General features: G+C 36.2%; 1 protein-coding gene across 1 annotated transcript in view; it reads left to right on the top strand.

Annotated features, from left to right (window-relative positions):
- Nucleotides 1-17,901, top strand: part of LOC107743567 (transmembrane and TPR repeat-containing protein 1-like) — a 30,201-nt gene that overhangs the window by 2,852 nt on the left and 9,448 nt on the right. Inside the window, exons 3-8 of the mRNA XM_016556851.1 lie at nucleotides 4,160-4,241; nucleotides 4,829-4,932; nucleotides 6,718-6,796; nucleotides 6,877-6,987; nucleotides 12,137-12,258; nucleotides 16,028-16,195. Of these exons, the coding sequence (XP_016412337.1) occupies nucleotides 4,160-4,241; nucleotides 4,829-4,932; nucleotides 6,718-6,796; nucleotides 6,877-6,987; nucleotides 12,137-12,258; nucleotides 16,028-16,195 (666 nt within the window). The remainder of the gene's footprint in view (nucleotides 1-4,159; nucleotides 4,242-4,828; nucleotides 4,933-6,717; nucleotides 6,797-6,876; nucleotides 6,988-12,136; nucleotides 12,259-16,027; nucleotides 16,196-17,901) is intronic.

The raw sequence follows: 17,901 nt of genomic DNA, 5'->3' as shown, positions 1-17,901 counted from the left end.
CTCTCTCTCTCTCTCTCTCTCTCTCTCTCTCTCTCTCTCTCTTAGCGTCAGCCTCATTTGCTTCAATTACAGTCTCAGCTACTTAAAATGTGCTCCGTGTCCAGTAGGTCTTCACTCTCCAAGAGTGTGAAAAGCTGAACAAAGGGGCTCATCAGTGAGTGGAAAATAGTTAGGGACCCCTTGACTGGCCCTTGGGTTCTCATTACTGTAGGAGACACACGACTGAGATACCAGACTGATCCTTGAGTGCTGTGTGCAAACATTACACCCCTGTATACACATTCACACACAATCCCATGCTCATTCCTCTCCCCCCAGGCTAATAAGTTGGTATCCCAGCCTTGCCATTTTGATGGTGTAAAGAAACCCCTTTTTCATGGTTTTATGGTTTTATTTTGACATTAACAGTCCTAACAGCATTTTAACCACTCCACACATTTTACAACCACCTAGAAAAAACTTAGAAACCACAAATGATAGGGAATGTTATCTGGCCAACTGCAACATCTGTGATACAGTTTGCATGCATATTTAAATATATATATTTATTTATCATGTTGCAGTAATGCGTTATGTTGTCTAGCACATATCACTACAGCACTTAAATTATGTTCAGTGCCGGCGATGTTTGTGCAGTTGAGTCTCTCGATGTTCCCATGTGTTCTGCCGAGATCAAAAACACAAGACATGCATCTATTTCTCCGCATTAGTCACAGAGCACATAACCTCAGGGATAGCAGAGACCTCACAGATAAACATGACATCAAACATCCAGTAGCAGAAGCTCCTTTAATCCATTATTAAGACATTTAATATGGATAATCTGATGTTTGTAGCATTTATTTGTTTACGGGCATGTGCCACATTTCACAAATACGGGATATTTTTTCTCCTCATTGTTTTTTAAAGCAGTGGAGTCACATATCCCATATTGTTGTAAAAGCTATTGGATATATTATATGAAATATTTTCTAAAATAAATTTAACCAGCACATAAAGTGGGTTTAAATGCAGTGGGTTTAAATTTAAATTAAATGTATTTAATTATTTATATATTTATATTAATTATTAAAATACTAATTTCCAAAAAAATAGCTTTAACAAAATATTTAGTGTTCATATATAAATCTTTAACATTATTTTATTATATTTAGTATAGTTTTTTTTTTTCTTTTTCGTTTTTTTTTTTTAGAAATGTAGTCTTTTTAATTTTGCTTATTCAATGTTTATTCAATGAAAATGACATAACAGAAATCATGGATTGTGTTTAAACATGTCCCAGATTTTACTAACAGCATTGCAAGACTTATGTGAGTTTTATTTATTTATTTATTTATTTTTAGTTTGACCTCCTCAGGTTGATTTTAATTATTCTAATGATTGAGCACCTCCTTTTACTAACCATCTGTTGAAAAAGTACTAAAATACATTAAAAAAGTAAGAAAAATATATATATTTTTTTTCATTTTAAATCCCATTCAATGACAGTGCCATTTATATTTATTAGGTAGATTATTAGACTTAAAGTAATATTTATGAGCTAATCAGGCATCGTAGTAACAGGAAGTTAACAGACGCAGCAGAAAAGAACATCCGTGACACTTATACAAACAGAGTGACATGGGCTGTGGGTCGCTGGCAGGAATGATAACACTCCGCAGCCTTAAAGAACAGCAAAGGAAAGATTTTCCTTTCTCCGTCTACATCTCCCTCTGGGGAATGAAGGCTCTGCAGTTTTATTTAATTTTTAAAAGTGCCCATAAACCTTTGCTGCTACCCATGACCCTGGGGAGGACACGAGACACAAACTCTCTCTCACACACACAAAACACACACAGACACACACAGTGTGGAGTGTGTGATTGTGACTGATAGTCATTGTAATGCCTGCAGACATGCTGTCTCTCAGTGGGCGTTTTGGTGTGTGTGTGTGTGTGTGTGTTTGCACTAAAGGGGGTGGAGTGTCTCCTGTGGGCTTTGTTATTATTAAATGCATAAGATGACACTTGTTTTCTCTCCTGTATCTCTACACCGGTGAAATATTTATAAGAGTATCAATTACAAACTCCTCACAAAGACCTGACATTAACTAAGTAAATGCTCCCAATTCCATTAACATGAATGTTTGTCTGCGTTTGTACTGTTAGGAGTAGACGTGCCATAATTATCTTATTCCTAGTTGCTATAATGCATTTAATGGCACAGCAGATGTTGACGTCTAATTTGTATATTCATAGATGGGGGTTTAATTATGCTTGGTTGCAAAAATGTAAAAATTGGAGGCATTTTTAAAATGAAACTGCATTTGGTACTCATTTTATTCCCATAATATTTCCAAGTGAAAGAGCATATTTAATGAGGATAAAATGTCAGACAGGACTTAATTTTGTCCACAGGATTTAATTCCTGTGCAAGTTTGCATTTTTAGGACTCCTCCCCTTCTGAAGCACGACCAGCACCAATTGGCTGAAACTTGGTGGCCTTGGTGATGTCATCAGAAAAGGAAATTAATTTCATAGGCAGAAAATGTGTTATATTGTGATTAAATCTACATTTTATATTTTGAATTTTTTTTATGGACTAACATGCACAAATGAATCATTCACAGTAAGACTGGGAACTTCCCCATTGGTTGAAACTTGGTGGCCTTTGTGATGTCAACAGAAAAGCAAATTCGTTTCAGACACAGAGAAAGTGTTTATATTTTGATGAAATCTACATGTTATTTTTTGATTTCTTTGGAATAACATGCACAAATGAATCATTCACAGTAAGACTGGGAACTTCTCCATTGGTGGAAACTTGGTGGTCTTGATGATGTCATCAGAAAAGTTGTTTCAGAGGCGGAGATGAAACATTATTAAGACTATTTGTATTTTTGAATAACATCCACTGATGATCACAATAAGAACAGGAATGTGAATTAATGAATTTGAATTCATTAAACAATAATTGTTCAGTATAAAACCCCTCCCTATTTTCCATATCTTCTCCTTTTCTTGTAACTAGACAAAATGCCAGAAAATGGAAATAGCGTAAAGAACAAGGATAGAGGCGGGAGGCTTGTGTTTTTTTAAAATACTGTGCTGTCTTTGAGTTCAGTTACCGTTCCCTGGAGTACAATATGCTCTGAAAAGCACTGATGAGCACACACACACACACACACACACACACACAGTCATTAAGCCCAGCTCTCTGCAGCTCTGTACTGAATCAATCAGCAAAATTGCGATGTACTGCCTGAGCTCCACTCCTCCCCCACCTCCTTCTCTCGCCTCTTTTCTTTCATTCATCTCACCCACGTTTCCAGACACAGCTGTCATGGTGTCATGTCACGCTGAATTAAAATTCACTGTACATCACAGCACTCTCAAAGGATGATGCCATTCCAGTTTAGAGTGGCATTTTAAAGTATTTTAAAGAGGACTGTGAGAGTGTTTGTGTGTGTGTGTTTTCCCTTGTTTTCTTGCTGCTCTGTTTTCCAAGATGGAGAGGTAATTAATTGAAAGCAGCATTAAACAGATTAATATACCCGTAAAGTAATTCGCTGATGGTTTGATTAAGAAATGAATGAATGAAAATGAGTTAATCAGCTGATTGAGTTATGGAGTCGTTAAACGACTGTCACATCTGGTTATGCTTTTGTTCCAGGCACCACTGATGAGCACACACACACACACACACACACACACACAGTCATTAAGCCCAGCTCTCTGCAGCTCTGTACTGAATCAATCAGCAAAATTGCGATGTACTGCCTGAGCTCCACTCCTCCCCCACCTCCTTCTCTCGCCTCTTTTCTTTCATTCATCTCCCCCACGTTTCCAGACACAGCTGTCATGGTGTCATGTCACGCTGAATTAAAATTCACTGTACATCACAGCACTCTCAAAGGATGATGCCATTCCAGTTTAGAGTGGCATTTTAAAGAGGACTGTGAGAGTGTTTGTGTGTGTGTGTTTTCACTTGTTTTCTTGCTGCTCTGTTTTCCAAGATGGAGAGGTAATTAATTGAAAGCAGCATTAAACAGATTAATATACCCGTAAAGTAATTCGCTGATGGTTTGATTAAGTCAGAAATGAATGAAAATGAGTTAATCAGCTGATTGAGTTATGGAGTCGTTAAACGACTGTCACATCTGGTTATGCTTTTGTTCCAGGCACCTGTCGCACTCCAGGTTGAAGGAGCTCGTCAGGATTTCCATCCCATTCATCAAACGCGCTTGCGTCATCTCGTTACATGTAAGTAGCTATGTTTTACTGCCAAATGGCACAATGCTTCCTTTGGCAAGGCACCTTCTGAATTTAGCTGTTATTCCTTAGACTGTGCTTTGACTTAGTGCTTAAAGATCTGGGCTGGATTATACTTTCAAAGTTTTTGTGGCTTTTAGTTCATGTCTGTTAGCTTTGAGCTCATCTATATGCTAGCAACCAACTAAAAGCTGGCAGATATGTGCATTTACAATTCACTGTTTTTCTCTTCCAGGAAAATTAACCAAAAATAAATAAATAAATAACCCTAACCATGTCCAATTATAAAGTGCTCTTTAAGCATACTTTTTCATGTCCCTCCCCCCAATATTTTTAACAGGATATTTAGCAACCCAGTTACATTAACAGAGGTTATATCTTATTTTTTAATTATTTGAGATATTTTATATAAAATATATATTTTATTATCTTATTTTTATTACATTATCTAATTTCATTTTTTTTAAAATTACATTTAAATCAGCACTGGCTTTTCTATCACATTTGCGTGAACTCCATGACCTCATCTGTTCACTTGTAGAAATTTTTAGCAAGTTTTTTACTGTGTTTTTCTGCAGGTTACAGTCATCATGTCTTTCCGTTTATGGTTGATGGGTGGATCCATGCCGCTGTTCTCAGAGCAAGACAATCCAGCATCCTTCTCTCTATATCTGCTCACCAGGTCGGCCTGGCTGTCATCCCTCACACATCTTTATCTTAAAAGAGTTAACAGAGAAATATGTTCTCATTCACTGAAGACCACTGCTGAGGAAAGTTACTTTTAAAAGTCATGGATTACAATATTGCGTTACTCCATAAAAGTAACTAAAAGTAACTAACTGCGTTACTTTTTACGGAAAGTAATGCATTGCGTTACTTTTTGTCACCTGAGCCGGGCTTGCTGTTTTGTTTTTTAATAACAAAAAAGATACATTTTTGGCAACTGTAAAAGCCCTTTCGCACCAAAAGAGAAGAGTGTACAATATTGCGTTACTCCCTAAAAAAAGTAACTAATTGCGTTACTTTTTATGGAAAGTAATGCATTGTGTTACTTTTTCTCACCTGAGCCGGGCTTGCTTGTTTTGTTTTTTAATAACAAAAAAGATAAATTTTTGGCAACTGTAAAAGCCCTTTCGCACCAAAAGTGAAATTAATAAGCCTCAGGCTGAAGGAAGTACCTCTGCACCTCACTCCCAATTCAACTCCCAATCAACACGGTGACAGGAGAGGCATCAGTGAATAAATGGGAAAACAAAGTTGTGGTACTTATTTGAAAAAAATAACTCCGATATTTCTTTGTAAATTTAAAAGTTTTACTAGTTACTTGAAAAACGTAATCTGATTATGTAACTCGCGTTACTTGTAATGTGGGGGTTTGGACTAAAATGCAATTTAAAACCAGTATGGGGTCTGATGTAGTTTGGAACGTACACAAAAATATTTAAAAAAATTCTGTTAATAAATAACAGAAAGAGAAAACTGTTATTTTACTCATATTTCTTAAAATACCCATGTTATGGCCTATTTGGGATTAGATTTTACATAAGTCAGGAGGAAACTATCCAAAACACAACTTTTTTAACCCTCATGTTGTGTTCTTGTTGTTTTGACCCGGAGAGGATTTTCTTCATCCTGAAAATACTAATTAACGTTATCACATTGGACTAAAACTTAATGACTTTGCTCACACAGGGTGACCAGCCTACAAAAAATTGGGTAACACTTTAGTATAGGGACCAATTCTCAGTATTAATTAATTACTTGCTTATTAGCATGCCTATTATTATCTTATTGACTGTTTATTAGTACATATAAAGCACATATTCTGCATGACCATCTATATCCATAATCCTACCCAATACCTAAATTTAACAGTGACCTTACTATTAATAAGCAGCAAATTAGGAGATTATTGAGGCAAAAGTCATAGTCAATGGTTTGTTAGTAGCGGGAATTGGACCTTAAAATAAAGTGTGACCAAAAATTGCTTCTAAATTTCTCGTTTTGCTAAATTATTACCAAATATTTGTTCATTCTTTTCATCAGCTTGTTTTCTTTTAATTAGTACAAGTATGTCTTTTTGGAATTGTTAGCTCATAGGCCTCATTGATCTGAGCTTATGCACCTCCGTTTTTGAGTGAAAAAAGCATTATTTGTGGATAATTGTGGATAAAAGCTGAGATGCATGAGCTCAGATCAATGAGGCCTATGATCAATCAGTTCCTAAAAGAAATACAAAACCAATTATATTGAATCCAAGTTTGAATCCAATATTAGGTGATAGTATTGTATGATGAGAGATTTATAAGCAATTTTAAAAGGCTGGTCATTTTTTTACAGGGAACACCAAATTAGGTAAAGGATTTCCAGCACAGCACAAGGATTAAACTTTATATTTTTTATTTTATTAAATTTAGCTTTATGTTTATTAAATTATTTAACCAGGCATTCTGTGCTATCTTTTTAGGTTTCTTACATATTGCTACCTGCTCGCCTTCAATGCCTGGCTCTTACTGGCTCCCATAGTGCTTTGCTACGACTGGCAGGTAAATGGCATCAACATTAACACACAGCAGTCCCGACATCTGAGTGAATGCTTGATGATTGCTTGATTTGTGATTGACAGGTGGGCAGCATTCCTTTAGTGGAGTCTCTGTGGGATGGACGGAATATTGCTTCCCTGACTTTGGCTCTCGTCATGCTGGCGCTGAGCCTGAACTGTGTTACATGCTTACAGGTGAGCACACACACACATTTCCACATGTCAAGACAACCGCAGGAACCACGTCTCCGCAGACACGTTCTGTCATCATTTATGAAAAACATACACACAAATGTAGCTTTCTCATTTTGACAAACATAAAAGCCTTCGCTCATGCTGTCTCACACCCCGCTGTTCTGGCGTTCTTCACTCCCGTGCGCTCCCAGCGCAATTCTTCGCGACTCATCGCCATAGCAACCCGTGAAAAATAGCAGCGATTGTGTAAATGAGTGCAAACGCTCACGTGAAGCAGATGTTTGCCGTGAGCTAATGCATGCATTCTTCTTGTGCATGAAGTGAGATGTTTTCTTTTTCTTATCAGAATATTCAGTTCTTCAGGCAGTTATTTCTGCTCATCCCTATCTTGCGGTTTTTGTGAGGTACATATGCTGACTGTGAAATTCTTCATATATCATTTTCATATGTGATTTTAGTATCAAAGACACTGGAAAAAATAGTCCCACACACTGCTTGCAAATCATTATTAGCACCATTTCAGTCAAAGAGCATATTCAGGCATTCATTCATTAGCTTCAAATAAACCAATATTTTTAATTTGTTATGTGCTGGAAATAGTCGTAAGTTGACATAATGGGTGGTGTTGTGTTCATGATACATGCAGGTTTGAATCTTTTGTTCTGTTTTTTTGCTATTTTCTATGCAGCGAATGACCCAAAAAAGCCCATGAGTAAGAATAAACACTAAGCACATAGCAAAGCATTCAAGGTTTCGAGACCTTGAGAGCTTCAGCCACCGATAAAACATTCACAGGCTTGTTTTGGAAAATATTCGAGAAACTGCAATAGAATGTCAAGGCTGTCTTTGTCGGGCCCCATAATGCTCTTTTAGTTGTTTGGCGCTGTGTTGGCAGTGTCCTTGAAGGATCTTTTAAAAATGTTCACGTTTCTCCACTCCAGTCCTTGAGTTTGTGGAAAGAAAGTCATTTTTAGAATGGCTGGTCCAACTCCACACAAAGAAACTAAGAAATGAAAGAGAAAGAGAGGGAATATTCCAGTCCCTGATCAGCAGATCTCATATCTACTGACTGAATAATTCATAGTGAGTGTCTGAGACAAGCTGACAGACCAATGTCAGTAAACTGCCTGCTCCTTTTACTGAGGCATGCAGATGTGTGCAAATGTTTAATATTGAGAAAAAAAAAACTGGTTTTCTCATTCCGTTTATAGAGACAACACTCTCAGATTTCAGAAATGATCCTCCAGTCCAAACTTGTTCTGTATACACTGAGGTCAAAAGTCTGAGGCCGCATGTGATTTAAAAATCAACTGGCAATTTTGAACATTTTAAAATAAAGAAACATTATAACATAAGACATATTTAACATATTGATGTATTGTGCACTTTTTGTGAATAGCAGTGTGGTTATTGTAAACTAAAACTATATAAACTAATTTAAATATTAAAGCTAATTCAATATATTAATAAATACTAAAATAGTATATAAATAATACTATAATAACACTGGTCAGTAATCAAATTTATCAAGCAAATGTGTGACATTGATCATGTGACTGTACAGACGGTCACATGTTCTTGCTTTCATTGAAGCTCTTTGAATCATACTCAAACCATGCTATCAAAATGTACAAATTTTCACTCAAAGAAAGGAACTGAAGGACCGAAAAAAAGCCAAGGTGGAAGGGAATAAAGGAAGGAGGGGAAGAAGCAGAATGAAAACGCAGAGCTGAGCGAGACGTGTTAAAGGCACAATATGTAATTTTCGCCGCTAGAGGGCGCGTATTCAAAATAAACAAAGAGGCAAAGGCGTAGTTTGATGACGCCGTGACTGAGTGTGGAATCATGGGAGTTGTCGTCTTCATCCCCACAGCCGATGCAATCCGACGGAGCTCGGGCAGAAATCATGTTCATGGATGAGCTAATGATATATTAACGTAGTAGAATGAAGCAGGGTGAGGCTGAAAGCCGTCGAAGCGAAACGAGGCCGCTGAACGAGCGTGACACACGGCTCGAAAGCAGCGGAGCTTTTATTATGCCACAGTCGACCGCATCCGCTCCTTCCGGTCATGCGTATGTGGGGGAAAAAAGCAGCGCTGTTTTATCATACTAGATACATTTGAAAGTTTTGTTATAATGCTACTCTGTGCGGTCGTCACCGGTCTATTAAAATGCACAACATATTAAAGTGTCTTTGGTGTTTCCATGTTTTCTACAAAACAAAATGGAAATAGAGGGGTTATGACGTCATTAGCAGGGACACAATGACACTGACACAAAACAGTCTTGCCGAGCACACATTGATACCTAACGACGAAGAGGAAGTAAGTAGACCAAAGAAGATGCATCGAGGCAAGATGAATGTAGAGCTGCTGGTCTCATTGGTGTCTGAACACAAAGGGCTTTATGACTAACGCAACAGCGACTACAAAAATCTTGATAAGTGTTATTTGTATATATATATATATGTTATGGAGAGGAATTGCAGATCAAATAGGATTCGATGTGTACCGGGGTATTTCTGTTTTTCATTAAGCGCCATCTAATGTCAGGGAGTGAATTTGCACGTTCACTCGACTCATCGCCAGCGAAAATCGCTTGGGTATGAACACAAAAGACGCGTCAAAAAACGTCGGCGATAATCGTCCCGGTGTGTACGAGGCTTTAGTCTATAGAGGGCCTCTGAACGGAGTTTGGCCCAGTGACATTTTGGGACGGACTGCGGATGACCTCTGTTTGTGCTGCCATGACAACAGATGGCAACTCGCGAAAAGGATAATGCCAAAGCTATCATCATTCTCATGACCCAACTTTAGCCCTCTAATAATTCCCAGAAAAACATAAGCTTGTAGGCTCTGTGTATATGAGTGTTTTCTGGTTTTGTGTCTCTCTGTCTGTGTTTGCATTGCTTTAGTTTTCTGTTTGTATTGATGGACAAATGGAAATCAAATGGATTTTCTATACTTAGTTGCACAAATACATAGATAGATAGATAGATAGATAGATATTTATAATTTGATAAAACATAAAATTTTAACTAACACTATTTAGAATTTTATGAAACAATAAAAAACTTAAATGCAAATTAGAAATGTAACTAAAGTAAAAAGTTGAAGCTGAAGTACTAAAATTACTTAAAAAAAAAAAAAAAAAAAAGCTTAATAGAAATATTTTTAAAAACTAATAAAATCATGAACCTAACTAATAAAAATGACAAAAGCACAAAACAAAATGATTTAAATGAAAACTGAAAATTTAAAAATAAAAGCCGATTCAAAATATGAATAAGTACTATAATACTAGTTTTGTGTGTGTGTGTGTATATATATATATATATATGATATATATAATGATACTACAAAATCACTGCAGTGGACTTTAGAGGAGTGTACAAATGACTCTTAACTTTTATAAAGAATATCTCTTTGGATTTGAGACTTTAGTCTTTGCAACTTTACAGATCTTCTTTATGCACCAAGAGCTTGTAACACTCTAAAGAGAAAGGAAAAAATGAAATCGCATCATATGACCCCTTTAAAACATTCATATTCTATCTGTGGATATGAGAGTGAGATTCCAGACAATAGCTTCGGTTTTATTATTTATTTTTTATCAGCATATCGGCCTATTCAAAGTAAACCGAGCGTGATACAGTTATGATTTCATCCCCCCCAACCTCTCTTGCTCTAGCTTTGATTCCATAACCAATTCATATCTTTGTATCGACCCTTCATTCCTCAGCTGTCATATTTAATGAACTTATACATCAATTGAAACAATGCTAGCTCATATTTCAAGGATACACACTCAAATAATAGTAATAAAGATATGGGAGCTCTATAGCAGTGTAGAAAAGCCCATCTTAGTAGTGCAAATATTGCCTAGAGTCAGTAAAAAATGTGTCAGTCATATCATCAGGTGTGCTTTTGTGTGTGTGTTGTGTATGTTTGTGTTTGTTTCATTTCTGTTCATTTCACCCAAAATACCATAACAATGCAGTTAAACACACAGAAAAACATTGCAACCTCATAGTAATGTCCTAATAACCTCATAGCGACACAGTTCAAAAACAGAATACGATAGAAAACACATGCAAATACAAAAAACACCAACATATTATGAAAACATCTTCATCAGTTTAACAACACATGCACACAACACAACCAAAAACAGAAACACACTACAGATACTCACAACGCAACCAAATACAGAAACGCACTACAAATACAAATGTATTTGTTTGCGTTGTGAGTAATTACAGCACGTTTCTGTATTCTGTTTGCGTTGTATTTGCAGCCCATTTCTGTATTTGGGAGTATTTACAGTGCATTTCTGTATTTGTTTGCATTGTGTGTATTTGTAGCACGTTTCTGTATTTGGTTGTTGTGAGTATTTGCAGTGTGTTTCTTTATTTGTTTGCGTTGTGTGTATTTGTAGCACGTTTCTGTATTTGGTTGTTGTGAGTATTTGCAGTGTGTTTCTTTATTTGTTTGCGTTTTGAGTATTTGCAGTGCGTTTCTGTATTTGTTTGTGTTGTGTGTATTTTTAGCATGTTTCTGTATTTGGTTGTTGTGTGTATTTGCAGCGTGTGTCTGTATTTGTTTGCATTGTGAGTATTTGCAGTGTTTCTGTATTTGTTTGCATTGTGTGCATTTGTAGCACGTTTCTGTATTTGGTTGTTGTGAGTATTTGCAGTGTGTTTCTTTATTTGTTTGCGTTTTGAGTATTTGCAGTGTGTTTCTGTATTTGTTTGCATTGTGTGCATTTGTAGCACGTTTCTGTATTTGGTTGTTGTGAGTATTTGCAGTGTGTTTCTTTATTTGTTTGCGTTTTGAGTATTTGCAGTGTGTTTCTGTATTTGTTTGCATTGTGTGCATTTGTAGCACGTTTCTGTATTTGGTTGTTGTGAGTATTTGCAGCGCGTTTCTGTATTTGGTTGCATTGTGAGTATTTGCTGGTACAAAGTATTTGCATTGTGATAATTAAAAAAAAAAAAAAGTACCATAGCAACAACCTAGCAACAAAATAACATTGTGGCTGCGGATTTTGCATAGACAAGCTCCACTGACATTGTCTGCAGGAAATGTAGAAAATGTTTGGTTTCTCTCTCCATCTGTCTTAGTTTTTCTCCATCTCTCTCTTTGTGTAGAAGATGAAAGGGAAGGAGGTGTTGGTGGGTTTGCTGTTCCTGATCTTTCCCTTCATCCCAGCCAGTAATCTGTTCTTCCGCGTGGGATTTGTGGTGGCAGAAAGAGTTCTCTACATGCCCAGGTTTGTGTGGATAACAAATAAATACAAGTATACACAGCATTACATCCCTGTGTACACTTAGTTATGAGTAATGAGCGGTTTGTGTTCAGTGAGTTTAATGGTGTTAGGATCAGATGGGCACTTATCTTGGCATTTAGGCGGTACTTCTCTATGCATGCTGGGTAAATATTCGTAGCACTGTCTTTGTTAGTGCTAACAGCAATAGTAGTCAGACGCGTGAGGGCGGCACTGTGGCTCAGAGGCCAAACCATATATACACACGTGCAGCCACACACATATCAGCGAAAAACTATGAGAGGAATGTGAGTTGCTCTCAGGCTCTGATTCACTTTAGTTGTGTCTATGGAGCAAAAATATAAGGGGAACATCACTGTTACTATTTCTTGTACTTGGTGAAACGCACAAAAATGTCATTTTACCTCATATTTAACTGTTTTTTTGCACAAAGAAAATTATTATTTTATTTTAGGTTCATTGACTTTAATTTCATGACAATTAAAGGAAGAGTTTGCCCATAAATGAAAATTTGCTAAACGTTTACTCACCCTCAGGTGTTTCTTCATCTGAACAGATTTGGAGAAATGTAGCATTACATCACTTGCTCACCAGTGGATGCTCTGCAGTGAATGGGTGCCGTCAGAATGAGAGTCCAAACAGCTGATAAAAGCATCACAGTAATCCACAATTAATCCACACGTCTCCAGTCCATCAGTTAACATCTTATGACGTGAAAAGCTGCATGTTTGTACAAAAAAAATCCATAATTTTTTAACTTTAAAGGGGTCATATGATGCGATTTAAAGTTTTCCTTTCTCTTTGGAGTGTTACAAGCTGATTGTGCATAGATAAGATCCCTGAAGTTGCAAAGACTAAAGTCTCAAAACCAAAGAGATATTCTTTATAAAAGTTAAGACTCTGCCACGCCCCCCTAAAACTGCTCGATCTAACACGCCCCCACATATCTACCTCACTATGTGGAAATATTAGCATAACGCGGCCCAAATGTGCACGCAAAGAAAGAAAGGGGTGGTTTCAGTAACCGCAGTTAGTGTTGAAGCAGCCATGTCAGGGAGACGCTGTGTGTTTCTAGGCGAAAGCAAAAGCACTTTATTTGGCCTTCCAAAAGTAGATGCATTGTGGAATCTTTAAGATTACTTACAACAGAACAGCAATGCATTTTATGGACGACCGTTTCATGAACCTAGGAGAGGAGGTAATTCTGACTTTACTATGACAATCTGGCGCTTCTGAATCAGCTACTGTTTTGTTATTAGTTTAAGTATTTGCTATTGACTGTTCAAATGCGGAGTTTTGCGCATCGTGTGTGTGTGTGTGTGTGTGTGTGTGTGTGTGTGTGTGGCGCATTGTGTGTGTGTGTGCGCGAGCGAGCGGGAGAGAGAGAGAGAAAGAGAGAGCGCGAGAGAGAGAGAGAGGGGGTCACATCACAAACACATACCAGCTTCATCACTGTGTCTGTCACGCGACTCTGTTCCCCTTTCGGGCTCTGTCTTTACATTTATTTTGAAAGATGAAGCTCGCGATTCTAGTAAGGGGCGTTACATTTCCGACGAGTGCTTGCGGTGTTCGGCCAATCACAATGCACTGGGTCAGCTGGCCAATCAGAGCAGACTGCACTTGTCGGAAGGAGGGACTTTGTAGAAAACGAAGCGTTTGAGAGAGGAGGGGCATAGAGGACTTACAATAATGTACAGTATTTGAAAAATAATGTGTTTTTTGAACATTAAAGCATGTCAACATATTCTGTTACACCAAATACACAAAATAATGATCTTTAAAAAAGCATCATATGACCCCTTTAAAAGAGGGGAAATGACTTTGAAAAATGTTGCATTGTAAAATAATAATAATAATAATTTCTTTATAAAATGTATATAAAATATATTTTTCTTCTTGCAAAATAAATACTCTAAGCATTAAGTAGTAAACTTAGTTGAATTAGTTTACTTAGCCAAGTACTAAAATTTGTCCTGAATTTTATGCTGACTTTGGTAAAATATGCAAAACAATCCTATAGATTTATATAGAAGGAAGGATCTAAAAACCATATCTAGAGACCAAAATATCATAGAGCATAGCAATACTAAATACACCACATATTTTATCAACCAAAAAAACAATGCCTTAGCATTGTGGATGCAAGTTTTGCATGGGCAAGAACACTCACATTTTCTTCAGTAAAACTCTTGTTCAATTGATGTGTCTTCAAAACCGAATTACAAGACAAATTCATTTAATCTGTGAATGTACCACATGTTTCAAAAGTGTGTGTGTGTGAAGCCGCAGGAGTCCTCATATGTTCTGTTTAAGAGGAGTGGGTGTTGACGGGGAATGGGAGGTGTCGCTTTCTGGAAAGCGAAGCAGAGAGACAAAGAAAGAAAATGAGATTGGAAGGATATTGAATCCAAATTAAGCCCCAGAAACAATTCAGCACTGAATAACAACAAAAACATGAAACAGATATTCCCAGGGAATATGCTATTTGTTATAACTCACTTTTTCCTTCGACAGTCTTTTTCAACACTAGTAAGTAAGTAATATTCTCCGTGTGTGAGATTCATGTAATTGTTTTTGACTTGAGCTGATTTTGACCGTGTCAACAGTGTCTGAGAATAAACAGTGTGAGGTTTCCTGTGGCTAAAGGATTGAAGGGTGTTTTGTCCTTCTCATGGTTACCTTCAAATATGCGCTCAAGTCTACAAATATAATTCACAGATGTGTCTGATTCTGTGTTTGTACTTGCAATTTTAAACGCTTTTGTCTTGACGCCTACCTGGTGGATCATACCAGGCTTACAATAATTAGCAATAGTGTTCGATAATAATAGCCACTGGGGAAAAAATCAAATTAAATAAATTAAAACATTAAATCATTTTATAATTTATACAATAATAATTTCTGATATTTATACAATATTTTTTTCCTGTAATATATTTAGTAATTATGTTTTTGTAAAAGCTGATTCTTAAACTTTTACATTTCTTCTGTAATTTTGCATATTTACTTACTAATTGTGTATATATCTATGTATATATCAATATAGAATGTATATGTCTAAAACATTTACATTATAAAAAATATGTAAAATATCTTACATTGTTATTTGTATATATAATTAAATTAATGCATAAATATTGTATTTATTATACATTTATTATGAAATCGTTTTATTTAATAATTGCGATTTGTATTGTATCCATGTAAAATATGATTTGATTTAATTTTTTTATGATATTAGTCAATTTATGGGAATTCATGTAATTGTAATGATTTCTTTCCTGTGATTATTGTGGTGAACAATCGCTCCTACCCTTTACCTTTTAGTTTTAAACGTCATTGCATATTTTGTCATTCAGCATTTGTGCTACACACATGAATGATATTTTAGATACTTTCAAGAGTTCTATGGTTTTTAACATAAGTCTTTTGTTCCAAGTCTCATTTTGAATATTTAATTAAAGTATTGCATAGACATAATATTTTTAAAGTGTATATTATTGCTATTTTTCATGAGAGTTAGCTGGTTCTTTAGCTGTCTGAAAATACATGAGAGAACATTAAATGCTGAAATGCATTAGCATCACAGTTTAAAATTTGCCATTTTCCACCCACAATACTCTCTACAGTACATTACCTGTGAAATATACACAAAGGTCTGTTCCAAAACTACTTTAATTCGTCCATCTATGCAGTGTTGCTCACATTACAAAGGATTTTTCCATAACAACACTCTCTTTGTGTGTCTGTCCAGTATGGGTTACTGTGTTCTGGTGGTGCACGGGCTGAACAGACTGAATTCAGTGGTCAGTCGGTGGGGAGCGGCTGCACTAACTGTGTCCATGCTGGTTGTCCTCCTCCTCTTCTCCTGGAAGACCGTCCAACAGAATGAGATCTGGCTCTCCAGAGAAGCCCTGTTCAGGTGTGTGAATGTGCAGATTCACTTTCTGCTTGAAAGATCCAGAATAAACCAGTTTAAGATGAAGGCTGGGTTTTGCAAAACGGTAGCTGGTTTTCTAGCTAGTCAAATCTGGTTTAGGTGATTGACTAGCTGGATTATCACCTGCAGAGGAGCTATTAGACTATCTTGATCTAGCTGGTAGATAATCTCAAGACAGTTAATGACCAACCAGAAACCATCTAACATGTTCCAGCTGTCAATTTAAGTTGATTTTCCAGAATGCTTGGCCAAGATTTTCTGTTTTATCAGATTTTATGTGCCATTTCTTGTGTTTTATCTGTTATTTTTCAGTGTTATTTTACACACACACACACACATATGCTGTATACAGTATATATACAGTATGTGTGTGTGTAATTTATATTCATTTTTATTTCAGTTTTAGTTTATTTTAGCACATCAAGTTAAACTGAATGAAAATTAGAAATTTTAATTAAAAATTAAGGTTGTTTATGTATTTTTTATTTTAGTTTATTTCAGGTAACAAATGTTTTTTTTTAATACAGTTTTAGTTAACTATAATAACCATGGTTATTTTTTAAGTTTTTAAAGTAATTAGCATGAAGGTTTCCATTTATTACATGTTTTGCATTTTTATATGCTTACATTTATATACATTTATATGCTTATGTGGATGGTTGACAAAATATTTTTTTAAGTAATGCATGTAATGTTAACTTTTGCACAATAATTTAATACTGATTGAAAAATGTTTCCTATAGATATTGTAATGGTCATAGACTTTTAGTTTGTTTTTCCCTGTTCCTGTTTTGTTTCTTGACCTAGACTGTGTCCGAAATCGCCCCCTATACCCTTAAATGGGGCACTATTTGAGGGAACAGCCATTTTTAGTGGTGTCCGAAACCATAGTGGACGTTCTCGAGTGCACTCATTCAATCCCACAATGCACTGCAAAAACGAGTGTACAACTGGTGCAAGCTCAACGGCTAGAGAATGCCCATAATGCACCGTGAGAGTCACGCGAATGAATTCCCGCATCTCGCCAGAAGATGGCGCCCGCAGCTGAATAATCAATCCGTTCATTTTTACAAAGCGCTCATCCATGGCGTACAGCATAATGTACAACACGGGTATAAATTCATTGTAAATTGATTATTAAATTGTTTGATTAGGGTTTATACATAATTTCCGTGACAGAGTTCAAGATAAATCCTTTAATCTTACTACTGGAGCTGCTAGTTTGCTAGTTTCAAATGATTAATAAACAGCAAGCACAAACTATGCAAAAGCGGCATTCCTTCCGGTGCACTCAGTGTCCGAATTCACTACTCGTTTTCATTCACTCCTTCTAGTGAACTGAATTAGTGACCTAATGTAGGGAATAGTGAATGAGGTTATAGGGGGCGATTTCGGACACAGCCCTAGTTTTCCATGCTCCCTTGATTAGTTCATTCTGTTCATCTGTGTTCATTAATCATCTCATTAGTTCCCTTATTTAGTTTCTGTATAAGTTCTCCCTGTTCTGTTCAGTTCTTGACCGGTTATTGTGAATTTTTGATATTAGATGTTGGTTGTGTTGCGTTTTCCCTGAGTTTCTCCAGTGTTTCTTCTGTGGATTTATTCAATTTTATGTAGTTTTAGTTTTTATTAACTATAATAACCCTTTTTTTTTTACATTTTTTTATGTGATTAACCATGAAGTTTTG

The sequence above is a fragment of the Sinocyclocheilus rhinocerous genome, unplaced genomic scaffold, assembly GCF_001515625.1.
Source record: "Sinocyclocheilus rhinocerous isolate Xijiao unplaced genomic scaffold, SAMN03320098_v1.1 scaffold551, whole genome shotgun sequence".
NCBI classification, from domain to species: Eukaryota; Metazoa; Chordata; class Actinopteri; order Cypriniformes; family Cyprinidae; genus Sinocyclocheilus; species Sinocyclocheilus rhinocerous.
Note: the sequence above shows the minus strand (reverse complement) of the source record. Positions and strands in the feature narration are given on the sequence as shown.